Source organism: Schistocerca nitens, chromosome 2 (assembly GCF_023898315.1).
Source record: "Schistocerca nitens isolate TAMUIC-IGC-003100 chromosome 2, iqSchNite1.1, whole genome shotgun sequence".
NCBI classification, from domain to species: domain Eukaryota; kingdom Metazoa; phylum Arthropoda; class Insecta; order Orthoptera; family Acrididae; genus Schistocerca; species Schistocerca nitens.
The window spans coordinates 570,526,489-570,548,441 of NC_064615.1; the positions used below are offsets into that span (position 1 = coordinate 570,526,489).

The following is a 21,953-nucleotide window of genomic DNA, read 5'->3' on the forward strand; positions in this document are numbered from 1 at the left end:
GGTTCAGACTCTTCGTTTAGGTCTGTGTTATGAGGGTCTACAGTCGTCGTTCAGGTTTGCATCATGCAAGTACGCACTCGTCGTCTAAGTCCGTATCATGAGGGTCCGAACTATGGTCCCTCATGACGCAGACCTAGACTACAAGTGTGGACTCTCATGACGCAAACGTAGATGCCGCGAAAAATGGCTCAGAGTCGCCATTGTATTCCCAGTACTACAGTTTTTAGACGAACTGGATACGAAACAAGTGCTTCGATTTAGTTAAAATGCATTTTGGCAATTTAGAATGATTTTGCCAACTTCGAATGAATTCACAGAACCAGTAAAATACATCCTGGAAAAGTAGTTAAATATTTCTATAACTAGTGTCATACTTGGCTGAAGCATACTAAAGTTAAAGAATTCAGACTTCCAAAATCTTAATTTGGTTCTCATTTCAGTACAGTTATTCTTCTGGGGAGGGGACCAATCTTCTTTTTGGGGGTTTGAGGTTCACTTCTTTAGTACAAATATCCATCCATTTCAGTGTTTAAAACTGCAACACAGACTGCATTGCGTTCCACTAAAACAAAAAAACACTATGTTCATATGCTCGGGGGTGGGGTGGGGTGGGGGCAACCCTGCCCCCCTCTCCCCCGTTATCTACGCCACTGGTAGTTATCTGTAGCTTTTACTGTACAAAGGAGCTCCATTTTCAGTGATTGTTCTGCTTGCTACACAAACCTGTTTGAGATGTGATCTGAATGTGGTTCGAATTGAGAATATTCAGTATTGAGATATTGTGAAGTCTGCCGGCCGAAGTGGCCGTGCGGTTAAAGGCGCTGCAGTCTGGAACCGCGAGACCGCTACGGTCGCAGGTTCGAATCCTGCCTCGGGCATGGATGTTTGTGATGTCCTTAGGTTAGTTAGGTTTAACTCGTTCTAAGTTCTAGGGGACTAATGACCTCAGCAGTTGAGTCCCATAGTGCTCAGAGCCATTTGAACCATTTTGTGAAGTCTCGAAGAAATCGTTTTATATTTGACAACTAGCTGAAAACCCGGCGTTGCCTGGGCATTTATTTATTCCATACTCTCGTAGTCCATCTTCCCTTCCCTATTTTCTCTCTATCCATTTATTCCTCTCCCACTATCTCTCTGTTCAGCGCCCCCCCTCCCCATCCCTTGGCCCATCTCCCCCCACCCTCTATCCTTCTCCTCGTCCTCTCTCTGTTGGACTCGGCCACCTCAGTGCATCTCCTCTTCACCTATCTATGAAAACTCATATATATATCTGTCAACTTTTGTGGTGATCAGTGAAGAAGTGTCAAAGTTTATTGCTAGGTAGCATTTATTGTAATAGTTTTTGATACGTAGCATTGATAGTTTTGTTTTCTGTTGCGTAAACAAATGATGTTGAAGGTGTCCCAACAGGGAAATATGCGACATACAATTGGCCATGTGAAAAACATGATTTTCAAGATTGATGTCACAAACATATAACGACTGCTCCTGCGATTTATCTATCGACATGGCAAATGCACGCTGCACTGGAAATTATCACCGTTTAAAGTCGAATGGCATGTCGGTCGGAATCATAGTGATACGTGGAATCAAACTGTCTTCACCTTGGTACCTTCCTTTTAAAATTGTTGCTTCGATTACGTCGATCTTTAATTTCTTCACCGCAAGCCGGGTTCCATTACAAAGACGTGGCTGGTTTACCTTTCGCAACGTAATGATTGCCGATCCGACTTAATTGCAGATTGGGAGGCGGTAATGCGGGCAAATCCAGCGAAATTCAAAATTACGTAGGATAGTTGACTACATAATCTTGGTTAGAAACGGAATAAACCGACTTGTACGTCATCAAGTCGCCAGGTATCATATTTTCAGTCTGAAAATTCATTTCCTTAACATCAAGGTTTTCTGCAGACAATATAACACGTTTGCTCAACCAAAAATGTTTTGCAACAGTTAAACGACATTTGCTGTGTTCAAATTGTCAAACACGATGACTTTGAATGTGTCAGACATCTCTCAAATTTCAAAAAGGTCATAGACATTTCGTTTAATATATACAAAGATGCACATGGAAATATTCAAATACCTTCTCCATGGAACCATGCGTACATGAGCCAACTTTCATGGTAACCTGGAAACGATGTCAAAATCTTTTGTAAGGTACTCTATTCCATGCACTGTCCGAAATATTATGTAGACAGTGATGTTCCTCTTGATGGTCAGGTGTGCAAAATTTGTTCAAGATCGGAATAAAACTGTAGGTTGGTGTAGAAGTGTGTAAGTAAAGTACCCTCCGCCATGCACCATTCAGAATTTTAAGCAGACAGCACCCTTCATCCTGCTTTGAATATCAAGTGCGCCAAATTACATCAAGATCGGAATTAAAACTTACAATTTGTCGAATTCAGTTAGATAAAGTAACCTCTGCCATGCACCCTACGAAATTTTATGTAGACTGTGACCTTCCTCTTGGATTCAAGGTATAGTGTGCAAAATTTCATCAAGATTGTATGCAATAGAAACACGCGGGCACAATGAAAACGCTCTTTCAGTTTTTCTCAAATTTCCAATTTTTCTGTCGATTTTCCAAAAATTTTATTTCATAAAAATCTTGTCCTGAGAATTACGAACACAGCAAAAATGAAAAATAAAAAAAATTGTCGAATTGGTCCAGCCGTTCTCGAGTTTTACGCTTGTCAACACATTTGGCAATTCATTTTTATTTATATAGACAATAAGCCCGAAATATACGCGTAAAGGAAGAATGTACAAATAAAACCCAATATTTTTTGACCCGAAAAAAAAATATATATATATATAATGTTCGGGTTTGTCTTTTGGTGCTCAGGTAAAATAAAACTTTTAACTAACGTTCATAATACGAGAATGACGAGCGCAGACTAAACGGCTGCGTAGCGCAGCTCAGCAGCAATATGGGCAGGCAAGCAAGTTTCCCGCAGCCTGCCCGGGTCTGGTTCTGCTTGGCTTGGCTGGGAGTGACGCAGCCTGTCCGTTCTGTTGACAACGCGCGGCGGCCTGCCCGCCTGGCCACCGGGCAGGCATGGGCGGGTTAAAAGCGGAACATGTACACCACTGAGTAGCACACAAGCCTCCAGCCAGCATGCTACTGGGTCGGAAATAGCATGTGTAACAGGCGTGACAAGATATTCCTCAAGTTGACGTTAAGAGACATTTTAGTTACGTGTCACATCAAAACCAAGAGTGAATTCGTGGCTATTCGGTAACAACTCATACTCATTTTGATGATGGGCATTTGTTCCGAATGAAATGAAGCCGTGATTATGTGACGAACATCTTGTCAAAATTTCATGTAATACTTTCCATTCCACTCATAATATCAGCTGTGGTATCTACAATGCCAAAAAAAAAAAAAAAGGAAAAAACTAACCTTCTAAGGAAGTGAAAAACGAAAGTGTTGCATATAAAGTGAAATGATTATTTATGGCGATCTGTCCAAGACTCCAATATTTTTTATATTCCTACAAATAACTCCTATTTTTCGATGCAGGTTTTCTACAGTACTGGGATTATACTTCTGTGTATCGAGGACGGTGCTGATTCTCAGTCACAGACAACATTACCAAAATTTGAGAAATTTTGCTTAACAGCCGGGGTAATGATCACCATTTGATTTCCTGCAAGTAAGAGCATTATTTCTTTACAATATTCTTTATAGTCGTAGAATATACGGTTGAAGAAACGTTTACTGGTTTCATGTTGTAAAACTAGTTAATCATAAATACATGAATTTTTAATTGTGTACTTACATAGGAATACAAATACGGAGTACTCCCATCCGCTTGGCTTGTCTGGAGTTATGTGCAGGGCTAGGCAAACACCGGATCTCCCGTAGAAATTTCTTGTATGAAGGAAAACAGAATCATTGTTAATATGATAGCAAAGTAAGTCACAGACTTTTCAGTGATTTAAACTATCATGAAATGGAAAGAAATGAACGCTGGAAACATGACTCGTTTAAAAATTAGTCGTATCGAGAGCAACGTGGATGCAATCTTTACCAGTTGCGTGGCTTTGACAAGGCAGTGCGGTTTTGACGATATCTGTCGCGGACAGCTTGTCTGTGTTAAAACCGGGCTGCCAACCTATCTGGCGGGATAATTTCGAGATTGCAACCGTCTGTTTCTATTTTCCGCACTGAAAATGATGTGTAGCAAGTAAAAATATGTAACTAAAAGCTCGGAATTTCATATATCATGTTAGAAGATATATCGGTAAATGTGTTACTACAGCTTTCTAGTTGAGATTTACAATGACTTCTTTTAGTTACCATAGTTCTTGACATGAGTAATTTCCTTTAAAAAAAATTAGTTATTTCTCATCGCTGGTCAAATATTGAATGTATCTCCATAAATCTTTGCAGATTTGAAACATTTTTTCGCATGAATCAAATTACAATGAAAAATTAAATAAGTTCCACAGATGAAAATCAATTGATTTTAACCTGAAGTATTACACGGTAAAGTAGTATACTGTAATTGGCGGACAGATGATGATACATCCACTGTTTGTTGGACACGGTGTAGCCACTCGAGCTTAAAGCAGACGCCTCAGAGAGACAAAAATCTATCTTGTCCTCCATACATCCATCAAAAGCAAGAATTATGGATTACAGGTTACGAGACATAATAAATAAATAACGAAACTTTAAAATAAGGTATAGCCATGCGATTAGTAACATCGTGAAACATCCAACGCTATCCTTGAGATCAGCATGTAGTTAAAGACATTTCGCTAAATATAATGTATTCTTACATCTAATAGAATTAGGTCACAAAATTTTAAGTTAGAATATAAGTGCACTTATATTTGCTTTCTATGCTAAACATTCTAGTAACAAAAGAAAGAAATTAAGTTGCATTGTACCTCTGAAGGTATTTTACAATGAAACACTTTTTCACTGATAGCATAAATTCTTGGTACAAAGAACAAAGTAAAGAAATGAGTTCTCCCTCTTACTGAAAGGTAAAGATTAACATATTATCTTGGAAGGAACTGCGTCTATCATACTAAAGCCTAGGAACCTAATTGCTGGACAATAATAGAATAAGTTCGTGGTGGCTTTCGCCTAATTTTCCCAGCTGCAACTACATAGCGATAACTGACAATCTTCAGACATTAAGAACCAATGTAAACTGTGCCCTGTTAGCCACTGCTTCTACAATTTATCGAAATATTTCAAGTCGAGGATTTAGATTCCAGTTAAGAATAACTGAACAGTAAACTGACACCTTGTAGTGTAGAAACAAAAAGTGACGCCAGATCAAGCCCAGAGAGCAATATGTAGTCGACCGGCCCCTGTGACATCCTCCAGCTGCTGTCGTTATTTTGGTACGGTACTGAGGGCTACGGGGTCAGCACACCACTCTCCCAACAGTGTCAGCTTTCCGAAGTTTAGGCCCGGCACTTCTCAGTTGGTGTAATGAGGATGAGAGTGCTCCCACCAAGGAAAAGCCCTGGCAGTACCAGTAACTGAATACGTTTCCACGATGTGGAAAGCAGACAAGCTGACATCCCAGTACCTTGTAATGGAGCTAGTGTTGCACACGGCGTTACGTAAATGGTTTCAAGTGTTGAATAAAAGCATCAAGTGAGTAGTGCCTTTTTTCAGATTGGGGGCCTATATGAGAGACAGTGTGAGTAAATTGACATTAGTGGGTATTGCCTGTGCATATTATCTACGTAAATAACTTGCAGCGATTTCTCTTACCTGTTGTCATACACTTTCACTCGTTCCGCGTCTCTAAATACTCTCCTGTTTTATGGGATTTATTGAATGCGACTTACGAACGAATGAATGGCTGTATGGCACGTTCATTCGTCATAAGTTTCAGTTGTCCCACTTTTTTATCATTAAGTTATTTTAGTTTGAATTTTCTCATTGTTTTCTAACTGTCATAGAATTCATTAATTATGGTGCAAAGTACGTCTTTTAATTCTGCGGTTGGGTACACTTCGTGCTGCTGTAATCGTCATTTACCTTTATGGAGGTAGAGTATACATTCCACCTGTCAGTACGTAAAGCACTCCGTCTTCAGGCCACAAGTGGTCCATCGGGACCATCCGACCTCCGTGTCATCCTCAGATGAGGATGCGGATAGGAGGGGCGTGTGCGGTCAGCGCACCTCTCTCCCGGTAGTTACATAAACAGTTTGTCTGTTTCTGTTTTACCGGTTAGTGCGTATTATTTTTGAGACCTAACCAAAGAATCAGCCCTACGTAAGCATAGACAGTTGTGGCAAACTACTTGAAGCATGTACTCACACTGGGATCTTTACCGAAATTTGGTGAGAATATTCTATTCACTTTATGGTTACCTCTCTATCTCGTGAATTAAGGCCTTACACGCTAACCTGTGCATACAGGTAGCTTGTCTCTCTCCTTAATTTTATCTTTCACGAGTGAATCTTCTTTCAAATTTTCTTCGTTGTGATGGTCTCTTGCCTAAGATCAATAACTTTTTAATAGAGTCCTCTCTGTATGAATTTAACTTCATCTGATGTTATAAATCACTTCAGTTTCTTCCATTTTGCTCACAAACAAGTATTGTAAACCTGCATGTTATTACTTTATTTGTAGACTGTTATTCCTAGTGTGATGGGCATACACGGATATCACAACTTTTAACAGTGGTTTTATTTAAACATGTTGGTTGAATATTTCCTTCGCTATTAACGTTTCCTTTTTGTGAGCCGACAATGTGATCTTTCGGAATTAGCAAGAACTTGTATTTCAACATACTGTATCATGAGGGATACGAGTATGTCTCACTTTTTAATTTGATGTTGTTTGGTATGTAACTCATGAAACTATAAGAACATTCCATTCTATTATTCTATTCATCCTACGGTAAAATTTTGTCTTTTGCTGTCGAGTATCGTTACGGCATTCTTGACTATTTTTTCCCTTCGCATAATAACCTTTCATAGAAATTAGCCGATTTGCCAAAGAGTTAACTGCTCTCCGTCCCAAATAATTAATTTTCGATGCCATGTATTCTAAGCAACATTTGAACATTGCTTAATATATTAAGTCGGCTTTATCTCTTTCAATTTATGCATTTATCACTCTACGTTGGTGAAAGTAGGGAATTGTATAAATTAACTACAATAAACATGTTTATGATACCGTTACAACATAAACAACCGCGAGGGAATTAATTACAAACCTTCAACTCTATAGCGTACTACCCATACCCACGGTTACTTTCACAGTGTGGTATCCCATGTCCTGTTACCAAAATACAATAATCGTGTGAGAAGGACGTGCATTCCCATTTTAATTCTTGGGCAGCTGAGAAAAACTGATAAGGATTAGAGCCACAAAACGTTGCGGAAGGAGGAAAGTCCTACGTATTCCGAGAACTAGAAACCGTTCTGGTCTTTAAAAGCGAGGTATCTATACTTCCAGTCTCGAATCACAAGAACTTTGGTACTGGATTGTTGATAATGCCATCCCGTCATTGACTAAAAGTGATCTCAGATATCACTTTAAATATCAAACAGCACGAAAGGAAGAATCATTAAACACGAGTGTACCAGAATTCGAACCCGACACTAGGTCTATCAAGATGCCCATTCCCAATAAACAGTTATGATGTATTTCTTTCCAATATCGTTTCGATGATGATCGAGTTTTAACAAAACCACCGTGTCAGAGTAAATGAAAAGTCAGAAATGCATCGGCATTGCTAAAGACTCAAAATATTTTTATCGTAACAACACCATTAGGCTTCCGGTGCCTCGGCGGGCTTGCACTTGGTGCTACGAGGACGCTGCCGGAGTGTGCAAACATAAACGCACACACAGTGCCACCTGTTCCTCGCCTCCAGCCATTACTATACCAGAAAACGCTTCCATCAATCACGTGAACCTCATACAATACCCACTGGTCAATATATGTGGCGATACGCGTGGGAAATACTGTCCTTCTATCCCCTCCCTTCTTCCCACCCACTTCCGGCAATACGCTCACGACTCTACATACGTACCTACTCACCACATCCTCCAGCTCTTCCAGGCTTCCCTCCAACGTCACATGAATCTCCCGGTCGAGTGGTGGTACCTATGAGAATTTCTAGCAAATCCACAGAAAAGCCTAGTCACCATATTCGGTTGAACCACTCGTCGTTTCCGCTGTCCAGATTTCCACCTCTCCATCTACAATCAACCCATATGTCTGTCTTGGGCGGTGAAGTATTTAGGACTAACACTCGACCTCCTTACAATCCAACACACAGCTCGAACGCTGCATTAATGGCAAAACCCACTCCAGGCACCAAATACTTCGGCCTCTGGAGACCAATTCAAGTATCCAGCTGCGCCACTATATCAATATCCGACCTACCACGCACCTTCACTCGTTGTCCATCCTCTCCTGCCGCATTTTAACCAACTACTTCATAAAACCATACTCAACATTCAGTGATGAAATCCGTCCTAACACACACCATTCTTTCCAGCTCTAGTTATGACGCTCCATCTCATACCATTTTTCCAATTTCCTTTCTCTCCCTCTCACCATCTAACTGACATCACTACCCGCGGCTCCGCGAGGCCCCATAGTCATACTTAGCTTTTTACATCCATTATGAAATTATTATCATCATTATCATTAAACCACAGCATCCTTCTCATTGTAATCAGTGATTATAATGTAACTGTAATATAAAACCGTTCAAAACGTTTTAAGGCCATAAATATTGTCACAGAAGTGCTTCTAAGAAAAGCATGCATTGGATTTTTACGTGTTCCATATTACTGTAACTTTTGGCTGAAGATCGGTTCTACCTGCCACCAGTCCAGCACTTCGATTGAAAGAGAAATAACAATTTTTTTCAAAAAGAGTGCACTTGAGTGTGTGGCCAGTTCTCAGAAGGAAACCGAAACTACACGAATGATGGCCAAGATCTTTTCACATCCCAGCTACACTACGCTTACCCACACGCGGTGCGCCGCCAACGCCGTGGACTCACCTGAAGTAGTCTATCCTGGAGAGCGGCAGCCCGGACAGGAACGCTGCAACCGCCCAGCCCGCCGCCATCAGCATGCGGGTCTTGGACATTTCCAGCCTCCGGATCCGGAACGGAAATATTATCACCAGAAAACGGTCCAGCGTAATCACTGTTCCATACAAATTTACGTTTTGTTACCGATTGTGATTCCACAAAACTACAAGCATAGGGCAGAATATACAAGGTTATTGAAGAACTTTTATTAAGTGAATTGTTATTTAGAATGAGTAATCTATATATAGACGGAGGCAGGAAGTTTTATAATATGAATATAGATTATGTATTTGCACTGTGGCCTCCTTATTCCGCACGTATAATATCTAAGGTCTACCAGATAGCCGAATAAGTCCCACTCATGAAGAGACCATTTTTGTGTTACCGTCGTTGTCACAACTGTCATATGCTTCCTCAATCGGCCAGATCTCTTGGTAGAGGTGGAAAATCAACTCTCTCTTTTATATAGACCGACAGTAAAATGTCACATGGCTGGAAATAAGGAAATGTAGGTCCTCTTGATCTAAAACCTACCCATCGTTGAGGAAACGTATGATTCAAAAATGATTTGTCATCGAAATAGAAAAATTAGCCAGGTGCGTGCAGGACTCACGCACTGAATCTTCTGTACAAACTTAATTATGTATAAAGACAGTTTATCCTTTCCAGGGAACAGGGATATTTATGATTTTTGCTTTTTCTCGACCGTGATACCGGTAAGATATCGGTCTCAGGGAGTCCAGGAGTTTGTAGTATATTTTAATTTCAAGGTCGAAGTCGGATAACGAAATGCAAAAAATACATTTTTCGTGTGATATAATTACAAAGTAGCAATTTCGGGGTTTTTCCTTCAGTTGTACTGTGAAACCTTGCTTCTTACCAACTTTCATGGTCGTAGGTTAACGGGAAGTACCCAAATTACCGTGACTTTTGATTGAATTGACTAATAAGCTTAAACATTTTACACCGACAACGACCATTTACCTTAGTATATGGCACAAGTTGCAACTGATGTGCTACACTGTCCGCGGTAAAAGGGTGTTCACAGACGGACAGATAGACAGACGGAGAAAAATGAAAAAAAAAAAAAAATTTTTTTTTCGTGTTGTATAATCACAAATTAACAATTATCGGATTTTTTCCAATTATCGGATTTTTTCCTTTCCTTTTAGTGTGAAGCCTTGCTTCTTCCCAAATTTCAACGGGAAGCATATTATAGAATAATCATCTTGTGGTGCAGCTCTTCTTGTTGTCTCCGCGCTTGCTAAGAAAATGGGATGAGAAGTTCCGCCTTATGCAAGACACCTTTTTCTTTTGTTTCACCCATACAGGTTTCAGCACTTTTGTGCTATCGTCAGTGGGTTCTATTTTTATTTTTAACTGTAAATTTGTTGTTAACATATTAACATTTGCGTCGTTTACAACATTATGTAAATGTTGCATTTATAACTTAATTGGCGAAAAGTAACATACCTTACTTTACGTTATTGTGTTCTTGTTTTGGTAGCTGTTATGTTACACAATATACAACTTGTCATCTGCAAACAGCAAAACGTAATTTATTTTCTGTTTGTTATGCATTTACGAACGGAAATAAGACTGTATCACGTTTTCTTTCTGTAACTTACAGTTTTTAAGTTGTATGTTTTCCTGTGTTGTTGGCGAAGTAAATAGGCTTACTTCTTTGCCTGTGTTCGCGTGGCAAGGCATTTTTTCGATTACTCAAAATATAGGCGGAGTTTTCGCTGCCATTACGTGTTGTTGTGGCTGTTTGGCGTTCATTTGTTTCGTAGCGTGTTCTGCTGGGTGAGGCGCGCGAGTTTGAATTCTATTTGGTGTTAGTGGTGTGTGGTTTATGTGGGTTTTTCGCTGCCCATTTTCTTAGCAAGCACGGAGACAACAAGAAGAACTGCACCACAATATGATTATTTCTACACCAAGCCAGGTATTTCCATCGCAGCTCTTCAACAAATATCAGAACACAACCATCAGACTTCATAAAACCATACTCAACATTAAGTTCAATAAACTATGTTTGGCTTATAAAATTGTACCTAACTATGTAACAATAACTGTAAAAACAGCAGACAAAACGTAAGGCAGAAGTCATGTGGATAAAGCAAGAAATCCGGTCTTTGTATTCCAAAAAACAGACTCTGAATATTGAATTATACAGATTGCATTTAGAATTAGCTAATCACATAACATACCCACCATTTTTTGATGAACTAATATACAGGGTTAGAACATACACTGAGACCATAATAGGCGGAAAACAGACAATCCAACATAAGAAACTCACAAAAATGTTAAATCACACAAACACCCACCAGTCCCACCAACAATACAACAAACACACCTTTCACAAAAGAGTGATTAATCTAACAGACATAAAATTTTCTGAACAAGAAAGCAGCCTACTTGAAAAGGGTCCCAAACATAACATTAACACAATGGTGTCACATAGGACAGTAGAAAATATCATAACAGAAACTGAAAACATCATAAAGCAACAAGAAAAACTAAACACACCTGAATTTAATGCAAACCTAACAAGAGAACAAGTCACTGAAGAAATAAGAAATATAATCAAAGAGAACAAAACCACCATAAAGGATACACTAGGACTCCTGAAGAAAAAACCTACAGAAAACTACAGAATAAATTAACACAAGAAAATGCCATCATCACAAAATCTGACAAAGGTAACTCAATAGTAGTCATAAACAAACAGGAATACATTCACAAAACATTAGAATTCATCCAAATCAACAACATCACAGAATTAACAAGTGACCCAACAAACCAATACCAAAGTAAGTTACAGATAACCCTGAGAAACATAGAAACAATTTTCACAGAAACACAGATTTAAAAAATGATACAGAAAAATCCCAAGGCCTCCACCCTAAAATCATTGCCTAAAGTTCACAAACCCAGAATACCCATACATCCATTAATTAACTTGACCAAAGCACCAACATACCACTTAGCCAAACACACAAACACTCTGCTACAGACAATATACAAATAAACTCACAACAGAAGTCTAAAGAACACAAGTGACTTAATAGAAAAGTAAAAAATGAAAGCATACCAAACACAGCAACATTGGTTTCATTTGATATAATTTCAATGTACACACACACCCCAACAGAAGAAACCATCAACATAATAGAAATAAACCTCCAACTGCAAGGAAACATACCCACAACAAACATACAAGAAATATTAGCCATACTCAGGCTCATCACAGAACAGAACTACCTCACATTCAACAACAGATTTTACTCTCAACAAGATGGACTACCAATGGGATCCCTAATCTTTGGCCTCCTAGCTGACATTTTCCTCAACCAGATAGAAAAACAAATGTTTGACAAAATAGTAAGACCAAAACAGTACAAAATAATATATTGGTACAGATACGTAGGTGACATAATTTGCTTAATAGATGAACCACTGTCCCACATAAAAGAACTTCATGATAAGATAAACTCCATCCACCCACAAATACAATTCACCATAGAAACACAAACAGATGAAAAACTTAATTTCTTGGATCTCACTATACAAAAGAGAAACAACAAACATGAATTCACAATCTACAGAAAACCCACACTCACCAGCACCATTATTCATAACCAATCCAATCACCCCATAACCCACAAAGAAGCCAGCTTCAGATATTTACTTCACAGGCTGAACAAAATACCCATGAATAAGCATGACTACACACAAGAACTGAACACAATAAAACAAATTGCACAGGAGAATGGATATGACGCAATGAGAGTAGACAAAATAAACCACAAAATACAAAAACAAACAGCACATGACCATGAAACACACACACATACAAACACAATTCATCACACAACAAATCAGCAGACAGTAAGCAACAAATGGCACATAATGACTTACAACAACAAAGTCACACACAGGGTGGGTAATATACTAAAGAAACAAGGACTCAACATAGCATACAGAACCAACAACACAATACAGAGCTGACCCGGAAGAATTACCACCAATGCTGACAAATACAGACAGTCTGGCATCTACCAACTTACTTGCAACTGCTTTCAATCTGTATATGTGGGCCAAACATGCAGGACCTTCAGAACCAGATATAATGAACACTTCAGAGCACTAAAAAGCAATAGCACACACTCAACATTTGCAGACCACCTGGTAGCACACAACCACCACCCAACAAACATTGAAACTGACCTTCACATCCTAAAAACTAGCAGCAGCCTATACCAAAAATTAACTATAGAAGAAAACTACCACATCCAAAAATCAATAGCCCAAGGAAAGAAAGTACTCAATGAATACACATCACTGTGCAAGAAAACTCTCTTCGCCACAATAGAAGAACTATACAAGTAACACACACACACACACACACACACACACACACACACACAAACAAATCCTCTCTCTCTCTCTCTCTCTCTCTTGTCTTTCTTTCTTTCAGTCTCTCTCTCTCTCTCTCTCTCTCTCTCTCTCTCACACACACACACACCCTCTCGCTGTCCCAGTACTCATCACACACACGCAAACCCACATAAACCACACACAACTAACACCAAATACAATTCAAACTCGCGCGCCTCACCCAGCAGAACACGCTACGAAGCAAATGACCGCCACACAGCCACAACAACACGTAATGACAGCGAAAACTCCGCCTATGTTTTGAGTAATCGAAAAACTGCCTTGCCACGCGAACACGGGCAAAGAAGTAAGCCTATTTCACGGGCAAAGAAGTAAGCCTATTTACTTCGCCAACAACACAGGGAAACATACCACAACTTAAAAACTGTAAGTTACAGAAAGAAAACGTGATACAGTCTTATTTCCGTTCGCAAATGCATAACAAACAGAAAATAAATTACGTTTTGCTGTTTGCAGATGACAAGTTGTATATTGTGTAACATAACAGCCACCAAAACAAGAACACAATAACATAAAGTAAGGTATGTTACTTTTCGCCAATTAAGTTATAAATGCAACTTTTACATAATGTTGTAAACGACGCAAATGTTAATATGTTAACAACAAATTTACAGTTAAAAATAAAAGTAGAACCCACTGACGATAGCACAAAAGTGCTGAAACATGTATGGGCAAAACAAAAGAAAAAAGGTGTCTTGCATAAGGCGGAACTTCTCATCCCACATATTATAGAATTTGATGAGTCAGTTTGCGAATGTCAGAAATGGCAGTGTCGTCATTGACTCAGAAGCTTGAAGTTTTTTCATAGACTTAATATTTGACATAAATTTGAACTTGGTATGTTTACTAGTTGACATGTTTACTCGTTAGTGAAAAAAGGATGCTTAATAGTCGGATGCTTAATAGTCTTAGAGAGACAGACAGACAACAAAGCGACCCTGTAACGGTTCCGTTTTTACAGAATGAGGAATGGAACCCTAAAAATTAAGTCCTGTGAGTCCCTACTAAGTTGAGGAAAAAGTCATTGCTCCTGCTCCTGCATGAGCAGGTACGTTATTCCACTGACTGTTCCCTCCATACTAAAGATGTGCATAAACCTTGTTTGGTGATAAAGCCCAATACACGTCTCACGGCTGTCAGTCTCTTTCATCTTACACCCGCCCAAATAGCCGTGCGTGTTAAAACACTACTACCAGGACGGGGAGCCATGCCGGTCCATCGTGTATCCACCAGGCAGATTAACGACGAGGGCCAAAAATTCCAAAAAATCAGAAATCAGTAGTTTTTGCTTATCGTGTGATGGTTCTCTTTCTGATTCTTAGCTACTTGCTACAAGAAAACTTAAAAAATAATGTTACAAGTAATTCACTAAAGGAATTTTTTTCGTATTTCATTCTGTGTACAAAGGTAAAAGAATAAACAGATGTGACCCCAAAATTTTTCATGGAACTTTTTCAGTCCATATTTATCGTGGAACCGTAAAGATATTTCAAGATAAAAAATAAAGTCCTGTGTTACGAAATTATTTTGGGTGTTACCGCAAAAGCTCTGCTCATGAATTTGTCTATCTTGCGGGAACTTCTTGCCAGATAGTCGTTAAGAAAATAATGAAATTAATTTTGGTAACCTCTGATGCAGGAGTATTCTGTATTTCCATAGATTCCACATGCAGTCGTGCTGAGTTGTACTCAGGTAATTATAGAACTATAGGATTTCCACTCAGAGTTTCATGCTACTTCGAACTATTGGAATTCGTTAAGGAACTTAGGTAGTAGTAAAGTGTGAAAGAACATTTCGTTCCATCATGTTGCAAACATAATAAAAGGAGGAGTTATCTGGTGATTGTGCTTGCCATAGCAGCTTACGACCATTTTGCAGATTTCGTTGGGTAATGCAAGGAATAAATGCATGGGCGTTGGCTTGAATCATCTTGGCGTAATAGGAAGTGGTTCAAAATAGGCTGGATGATGTTCTCAATGTATCCTGCACTATTCACTGTCCTCTCAACGAATTTCAGAGCTCTGGTAATAGTAGGTTAGGCTCGTCGCAATATGATACCTACAGCTGGTCGTCCATGCGCTACTCGTACACTCCGAAAGTTGGTACTGAACTCTGAAATGTTGATCACCGACTCCAAGGCAGAATCTACCCTATTCATTAAATACATCACTGTGCCATTGATCACTACAGCAGCGAACTGCTTCAGACCATCCAAGGCGGGTTGATAGTTTCTGGGGCACTGTAGGACTACAACAAAAGTTTGCGAAAAATCAGTACGTCGTCCGATTTGGGCTTATCGACACCACCTTCGCATATTAACAATGTTTCAGATTGCGTTCCGATGCTGGAACCGAGCACAGTGGAGTAGCTGTTAAAACACTGGTATCTCATTTTGGAGTCGTGACGTTCAATCCATACCCCTCACCTTTAAGTCACTTTGAAAATTCCTCAGGCCATGGAAGGACGCTGGAAGGTAAACACTACTTATTTAGTATAATACCACACAGATCTTATGTCCTCTACTGTTTCACTTTGTACATTGTTTACTGTTGGTTCACAAAACAGTGAATTTAATCACTTCCTTTAACTACATCTGTCTGTGTTCTACGAAAATATAACGTGTCGAATTTAAGCACTAGAAGACGCTATTTTTCCACCAAAGGATGATTAGTTAATTCACTCTTATTGCTGATAGAGGAGAAGAATAAAAATTAACTATATGCAATTTGAAGACCACACTACGATCATGAATGAATCGTTATAAAGGGAGACTAATCGAATCTACTAGTTCGAGAGACAGACGGCTAAAGCAGAACAAAAGATCTTAATCGATAAAACACTGCATGTGACAAACATCGAGACAGCTCCTACGTGGATTATGTCAGAAGGACGAAGAATTCAAAAGGGTTAGAAATTTAAGTATCTAGAAGAATTGTGTATCAACTGGTGTCCGAGAAAGAAATTTACCGAACACGAATCATAAGATGGATTATGCATGAAACGTAACTATGAACAACACGAACAACTATGAACAACACGAATAATCATTCAATTAATGTATAATCAAGACCTTAACAGGCACTGATCCCATATTAAAAATTCTACTCAGTCAGAAGTTTGGAAAAAGTACGATTACTTTGGAAGCGAGTACATTTGAAACGCAAGCCTCTCGGGTAGACATTGGGACCTTGGAGAACAGAAGATGATCCTTTCGAACGAGGTGCGAAACAAGAACTGTACTCTCGGATAGGAATGATCTACTCAGGATAAGGACTACGCCTTTCTGACACGTCCTTGGAATGAACTAGGAATAATGGACAAAACAGATACCGTCGTTTTTTGACAGCATGATCGCCAAAGTATTTATGATGCGAGTGGTACAAAGAGATTTGGAGAAAACGGGAAACAGGATCGAGAGATCTACAACAGATAATTCGAACAAAAAAATCGAGGTCAGAATTAGTTCCAGGAAAAAGCACCATGAGTAGAGGAGCTAGGAATGTAATAAAGCATTAGAATAAATTAATACTGGACCGAAAGAAAAGATGATTCGATGAACGTAAACTTAGGCTTCCATGGCCTTTCTCATCTTTAAAAATACTACATAGATATGTGTCCATGGCACTATGTTGTTGTACAGACCTACGTTTCGACCACAGTTGCAAGTGTCCTTCACAAGTGATATTCAGATACAGTGCACCGATGTGGAACACTGCCTGTACACCATAACAACGTGGACACATACCCGGTAAAAATTTATACTGAAGGTCCAGTGTGATCCATACTGGAGATTACTGAATTAATGTAGTCTACATAACGTCAAATTTACAATAAGAAAAAATGATATGAGTAGGTCTTTTTGAGTAGATGTTACGAGGGGTTTCAATATGTAATGCTACACTCTTTCTTTTCGCTCAATTTCGTTTGAAAAAAATGTGGAATTTCGTTGTTGTGGGACATCGTTTAATATTCTTGCTTCAGCCACTATAGTTTGATGAAGTTCCAACGGGCTGCGGCGCTATCCGTAGCCTTCAAAATGGCGTATGTAACGGTGATTTCCAAGTAGCCAACTGTGGCAGAGTTTCTTTTGGCTGAAAACCAGGGCAGTGTAGTTATTCGTAGACGGTTGCATATTGTGTGTGGAAACCTGGCAGAGAACAAAAGCACGCTGAGCCACGTCCCGAGGCGTCTGTCATCGTCACAACAAGATCGTGCAAACCTGTCCGGCCTCCCGTGTGCCGACCGGTTACACACACCTGTGACTCTTGCAACGTAGGATCTTGTGGATACTCTCTTTCGAAGTTACAAAAAAAAAATAATGTCTCTGGGCACTATGGGACTTAACTTCTGAGTTCATCAGTCCCCTAGAACTTAGAACTACTTAAACCTAACTAACCTAAGGACATCACACACATCCATGCCCGAGGCAGGATTCGAACCTGCGACCGTAGCGGTAGCGCGGTTCCAGACTGTAGCCGGCCGGTGTGGCCGTGCGGTTCTAGGCGCTTCAGTCTGGAACCGCGTGACCGCTACGGTCTCAGGTTCGAATCCTGTCTCGGGCATGGATGTGTGTGATGTCCTTAGGTTAGTTAGGTTTAAGTAGTTCTAGGGGACTGATGACCACAGATGTTAAGTCCCATAGTGCTCAGAGCCATTTGAACCATTTTTTGAACCAGACTGGAGCGCTTAGAACCTCTCGGCCACCCCGGCCGGCCTCATTCGAAGTGATCGACGGGTAAGACTCAAACATCTTACTGTTGAGCTGGGCATCTCTGTCGGTAGCGCTGATACACTGGTCCATCAGTAGGGGTACCCAAAGGTCTATCCCTGCTGGTTTCCTCGACACCTAAATGAAGACCATAGAGTACGACGAAGGACCGTATGTGTGCAGTAATTTGCGCTTTACGTTGCTGATCACGCCAGTTTTTTTCTAAACATTGCTGCACGCTATGAAACATGAGACCATCACTTCGAACCGAAACGAAACGGCAATCCATGGAGTGGCGCTATGCCAACTCTTCTCCAAAGAAAAAGTGCAAAGGCGCGCACTCAGCTGGTAAAGTCACGGTGACGGTCTTCTGCGACGCTGCAGGGGGAATTTTGTTTGATGGTTCGATGTCTTCCCTCACGGTGCAACAATCAACTCTGAAGTGTATTGTGCTACTCGAAAAGTGAAGAAACTAGTTCAACGTGTTCGTCGCCATAAAAATACAAACGAATTTCTCGTTCTCCGTGACAAAGAAAGGCCTCACACAAGACTGCGCACCCGAGAGAAGCTCGGATAACTTCATTGGACCGTTCTTCCTCATCTTCAATATAGCCCAGAACTCATACCTTCTGACTTATATCTGTTTGGCCCAGTGAAGGACGCACTCCACGGGAAGCAGTACGTGAATGATGGGGAGGTTATTGCAGCAAGACGATGGCTCCGACTTCGAACAGTGGAGCGCAGCACTGCGAGCACAGGGGTCCTCCAGTAAGATGGTGTAACGCCCTCCACTGAAAGTAGATTATATTATTCCCCACTCTCTGTAGCAGAAGGAGCGGAGAATAATATAATCTGTTGGAATCCTGAATAAAACCAACCTGATTTGAGAAAAAAGGTGTTGCATTACTTATTGAACCTGTCGTATTTTAATTCCAATATAGTTTACCATTGTTTAAATTTTATTTATTGAATTCCTGGACTCGTGATATTACATTGTCCATAGATAACCTTAGAGTGCCGTTTCTTATTTCCCCTGAAAATGTTGTTACTATTAACAGAATATGCTTGAATAAATAATTTCATCTGTGAGTGGAGTAGGGTGTGTGTTTGCATTCTCCTACACTTTTGACATTCATTGTCTATCCATAGTGGGGATAAGTGTAGCTTAGTATTTCGTAATATACTATGTGATCAAAAGTAACCAGACACTCCCAAATCATGCGTCTCTCATATTAGGTCCATTGTGCTGCCACCTACTGCCAGGTACTCCATTTCAGCGACCTCAGTAGTCATAAGACATCGTGAGAGAACAGAATGGGGCGCTCCGCGTAACTGACGGACTTCGAACGTGGTCAGGTCGTTGGGTATCACTTGTGTCATACTCTGTACGCGAGATCTACACACTCATAAACATCCTAGATCCACTGTTTCCGACGTGATAATGAAGTGGAAACGTGAAGGTACACGTACGGCACAAAAACGTACAGGCCGACCTCGTCTGTTGACTGACAGAGACCGCCGACAGTTGAAAAGGGTCGTACTGTGTAAAATAGGCAGACATCTATCCAGATCATCACACAGAAATTCCAAACTGCATCAGGATCCACTGCAAGTACTATGACAGTTTGTCTGGAGCTGAGAAAACTTGGATTTCACGGTCAACTGGCTGTTCCTCAGCCACAAATCACGCCCGTAAGTGCCAAACGACGCCTCGCTTGGTGTAAGTAGCATAAACGTTGGTCGATTGAACAGTGGAAAAACGTTAACGTTGTGTAGAGTGACGAATCACGGTACAAAAGCCGGCCGCGGTGGTCTCGCGGTTCTAGGCGCGCAGTCCGGAACCGTGCGACTGCTACGGTCGCAGGTTCGAATCCTGCCTCGGGCATGGATGTGTGTGATGTCCTTAGGTTAGTTAGGTTTAAGTAGTTCTAAGTTCTAGGGGACTAATGACCACAGCAGTTGAGTCCCATAGTGCTCAGAGCCATTTGAACCATTTTTTTGAACGGTACAAAATGTGGCGATCCGATGACAGGGTGTGGGTATGGCGAATGCCCGGTGAACGTCATCTTCCAACAGTAAAATTCGGAGGCGGTTGTGGTATGGTGTGGTCGTTTTTGTCATGGAGGGGTCTTGCATCTCTTGTTGTTTTGCGTGGCACTATCACAGCACAGGCCTACACTGATGTTTTAAGCACCTTCTAGCTTCCCATTGTAGAAGAACAATTCGGTGATGGCGACTGCATCTTTCAACACGTTCGAGCGCCTGTTCATATTGCACCGCCTTTGGCGGAGTGGTCACACGCAATAACATCCCTGTAAAGGACTGGCCTTCACAGAGTCTTGACCTGAATCCTTCAGAGCACCTTTGGGATGTTTTGGAACTTCGACTTTGTGCCAGGCCTCACCGACGGACATCGATACCTCTCCTCGGTGCAGCACTCTGGGAAGAATGGGCTGCGGTTCCCCAAGAAACCTTCCAGCACTCGACTGAAAGTATGCCTGCTAGAATGGAAGCTGTCATCACGGCTAGGGGTGGGCCAACAGCATATTGAACTCCAGCATTACCGATGGAGGCAGCCACGAACTTGTAAGTCCTTTTCAGCCAGGTGTCCGGATACTTTTGATCACATAGTGTATTTCTTACTCAAACACTGTTTTGTTCTCGGAAGAGTTTTCCACAACCATTTACCGTGTAATCTGAGTATAATGAACTTCTGTGATAAGTGCCCGAAGGGTGCTAGAGAATTTTCACGTCTTTTTTCGTTTTGTATTCATATTTTTCAATATTGATGTACGTACTTGCAGCCGTAGGCAGCGTTCCCAAAATGAGTGAACCCGTTCGAAACGAGTCACCATTAAGAATATGTATGCAACTGTTTCTGGAAAATAATTAAATAATAGAAATAGTTGCTGGTCCTTTATTCCAAAGCACAGTAGGAATTACAATTTTTTCCCATTTTCAAATAAATGAATTGCACAGAGTCCTTACCGTTTCGAAAACGATAGCGATCAGCTTATCTAACTTTTTTACTGTGCACTCAGCACCTGAAAGAATGAGAAATCAAATTCTTGTAGTGGTTCCCTCTGCTAAACTAAGTTAGGACGCCAAGACTTTCACCTTGTGTTATAGAGTTTTCTTTTTTGGACTTTATACGTCTATCAAATAGCGTTTTTTTTTGACATTTTTATAAATATTCTTGTTCTTGAAGTAACTTTATTAAAGGGAAGAACAGATCTGTGATAGAACTGTCTTTCTTCTCTAGGTGTTTCACCTGCTATAGTCCCATTCGCTCTAATGTACACAAAAGCACACTTACTCTTTCTCTTTTCTATACATCTATCAGACGCTTCATCAAACCAGTTTCAGTATTATATTTTGATCTGTAGCATTTTGCATAGCAGCTTCATTCTTTTTCTTTTTTCCAAACTTTCTCTCATGTGAAAAATTACTAAACATCCGTTCATCATATATCTGTATGGAGGACTTATTTATGTATTTCACTTTATCCTTAATACCAAGTTATCAAAGCAAAAGCTGCATCTCTCTCGTTTTTTTAATAATTACCACGAGACCAAAGAAAAAAATGAGTGTATTAGAAACAGAAGTCATACCGTTCATTCAAATGTATCACGCATAGCTACTTTCGAGTAACACTTATCAAAGTAAGCTACAAGATGGTAACTTCAGTTGCACAATTTGTGTACCTGTCTGTCAAGGGACTTCTCAAATAATTAC

The 21,953-nt window shown here is 40.2% G+C and overlaps 1 protein-coding gene across 1 annotated transcript in view; it reads right to left on the reverse strand.

Moving 5' to 3' along the window:
- Positions 1-21,953, reverse strand: part of LOC126235164 (G-protein coupled receptor GRL101-like) — a 412,667-nt gene that overhangs the window by 82,310 nt on the left and 308,404 nt on the right. The window contains exons 22-23 of the mRNA XM_049943896.1: positions 9,014-9,161; positions 3,789-3,880 (exon numbers count right to left, since the gene is read on the reverse strand). Of these exons, the coding sequence (XP_049799853.1) occupies positions 3,789-3,880; positions 9,014-9,161 (240 nt within the window). The remainder of the gene's footprint in view (positions 1-3,788; positions 3,881-9,013; positions 9,162-21,953) is intronic.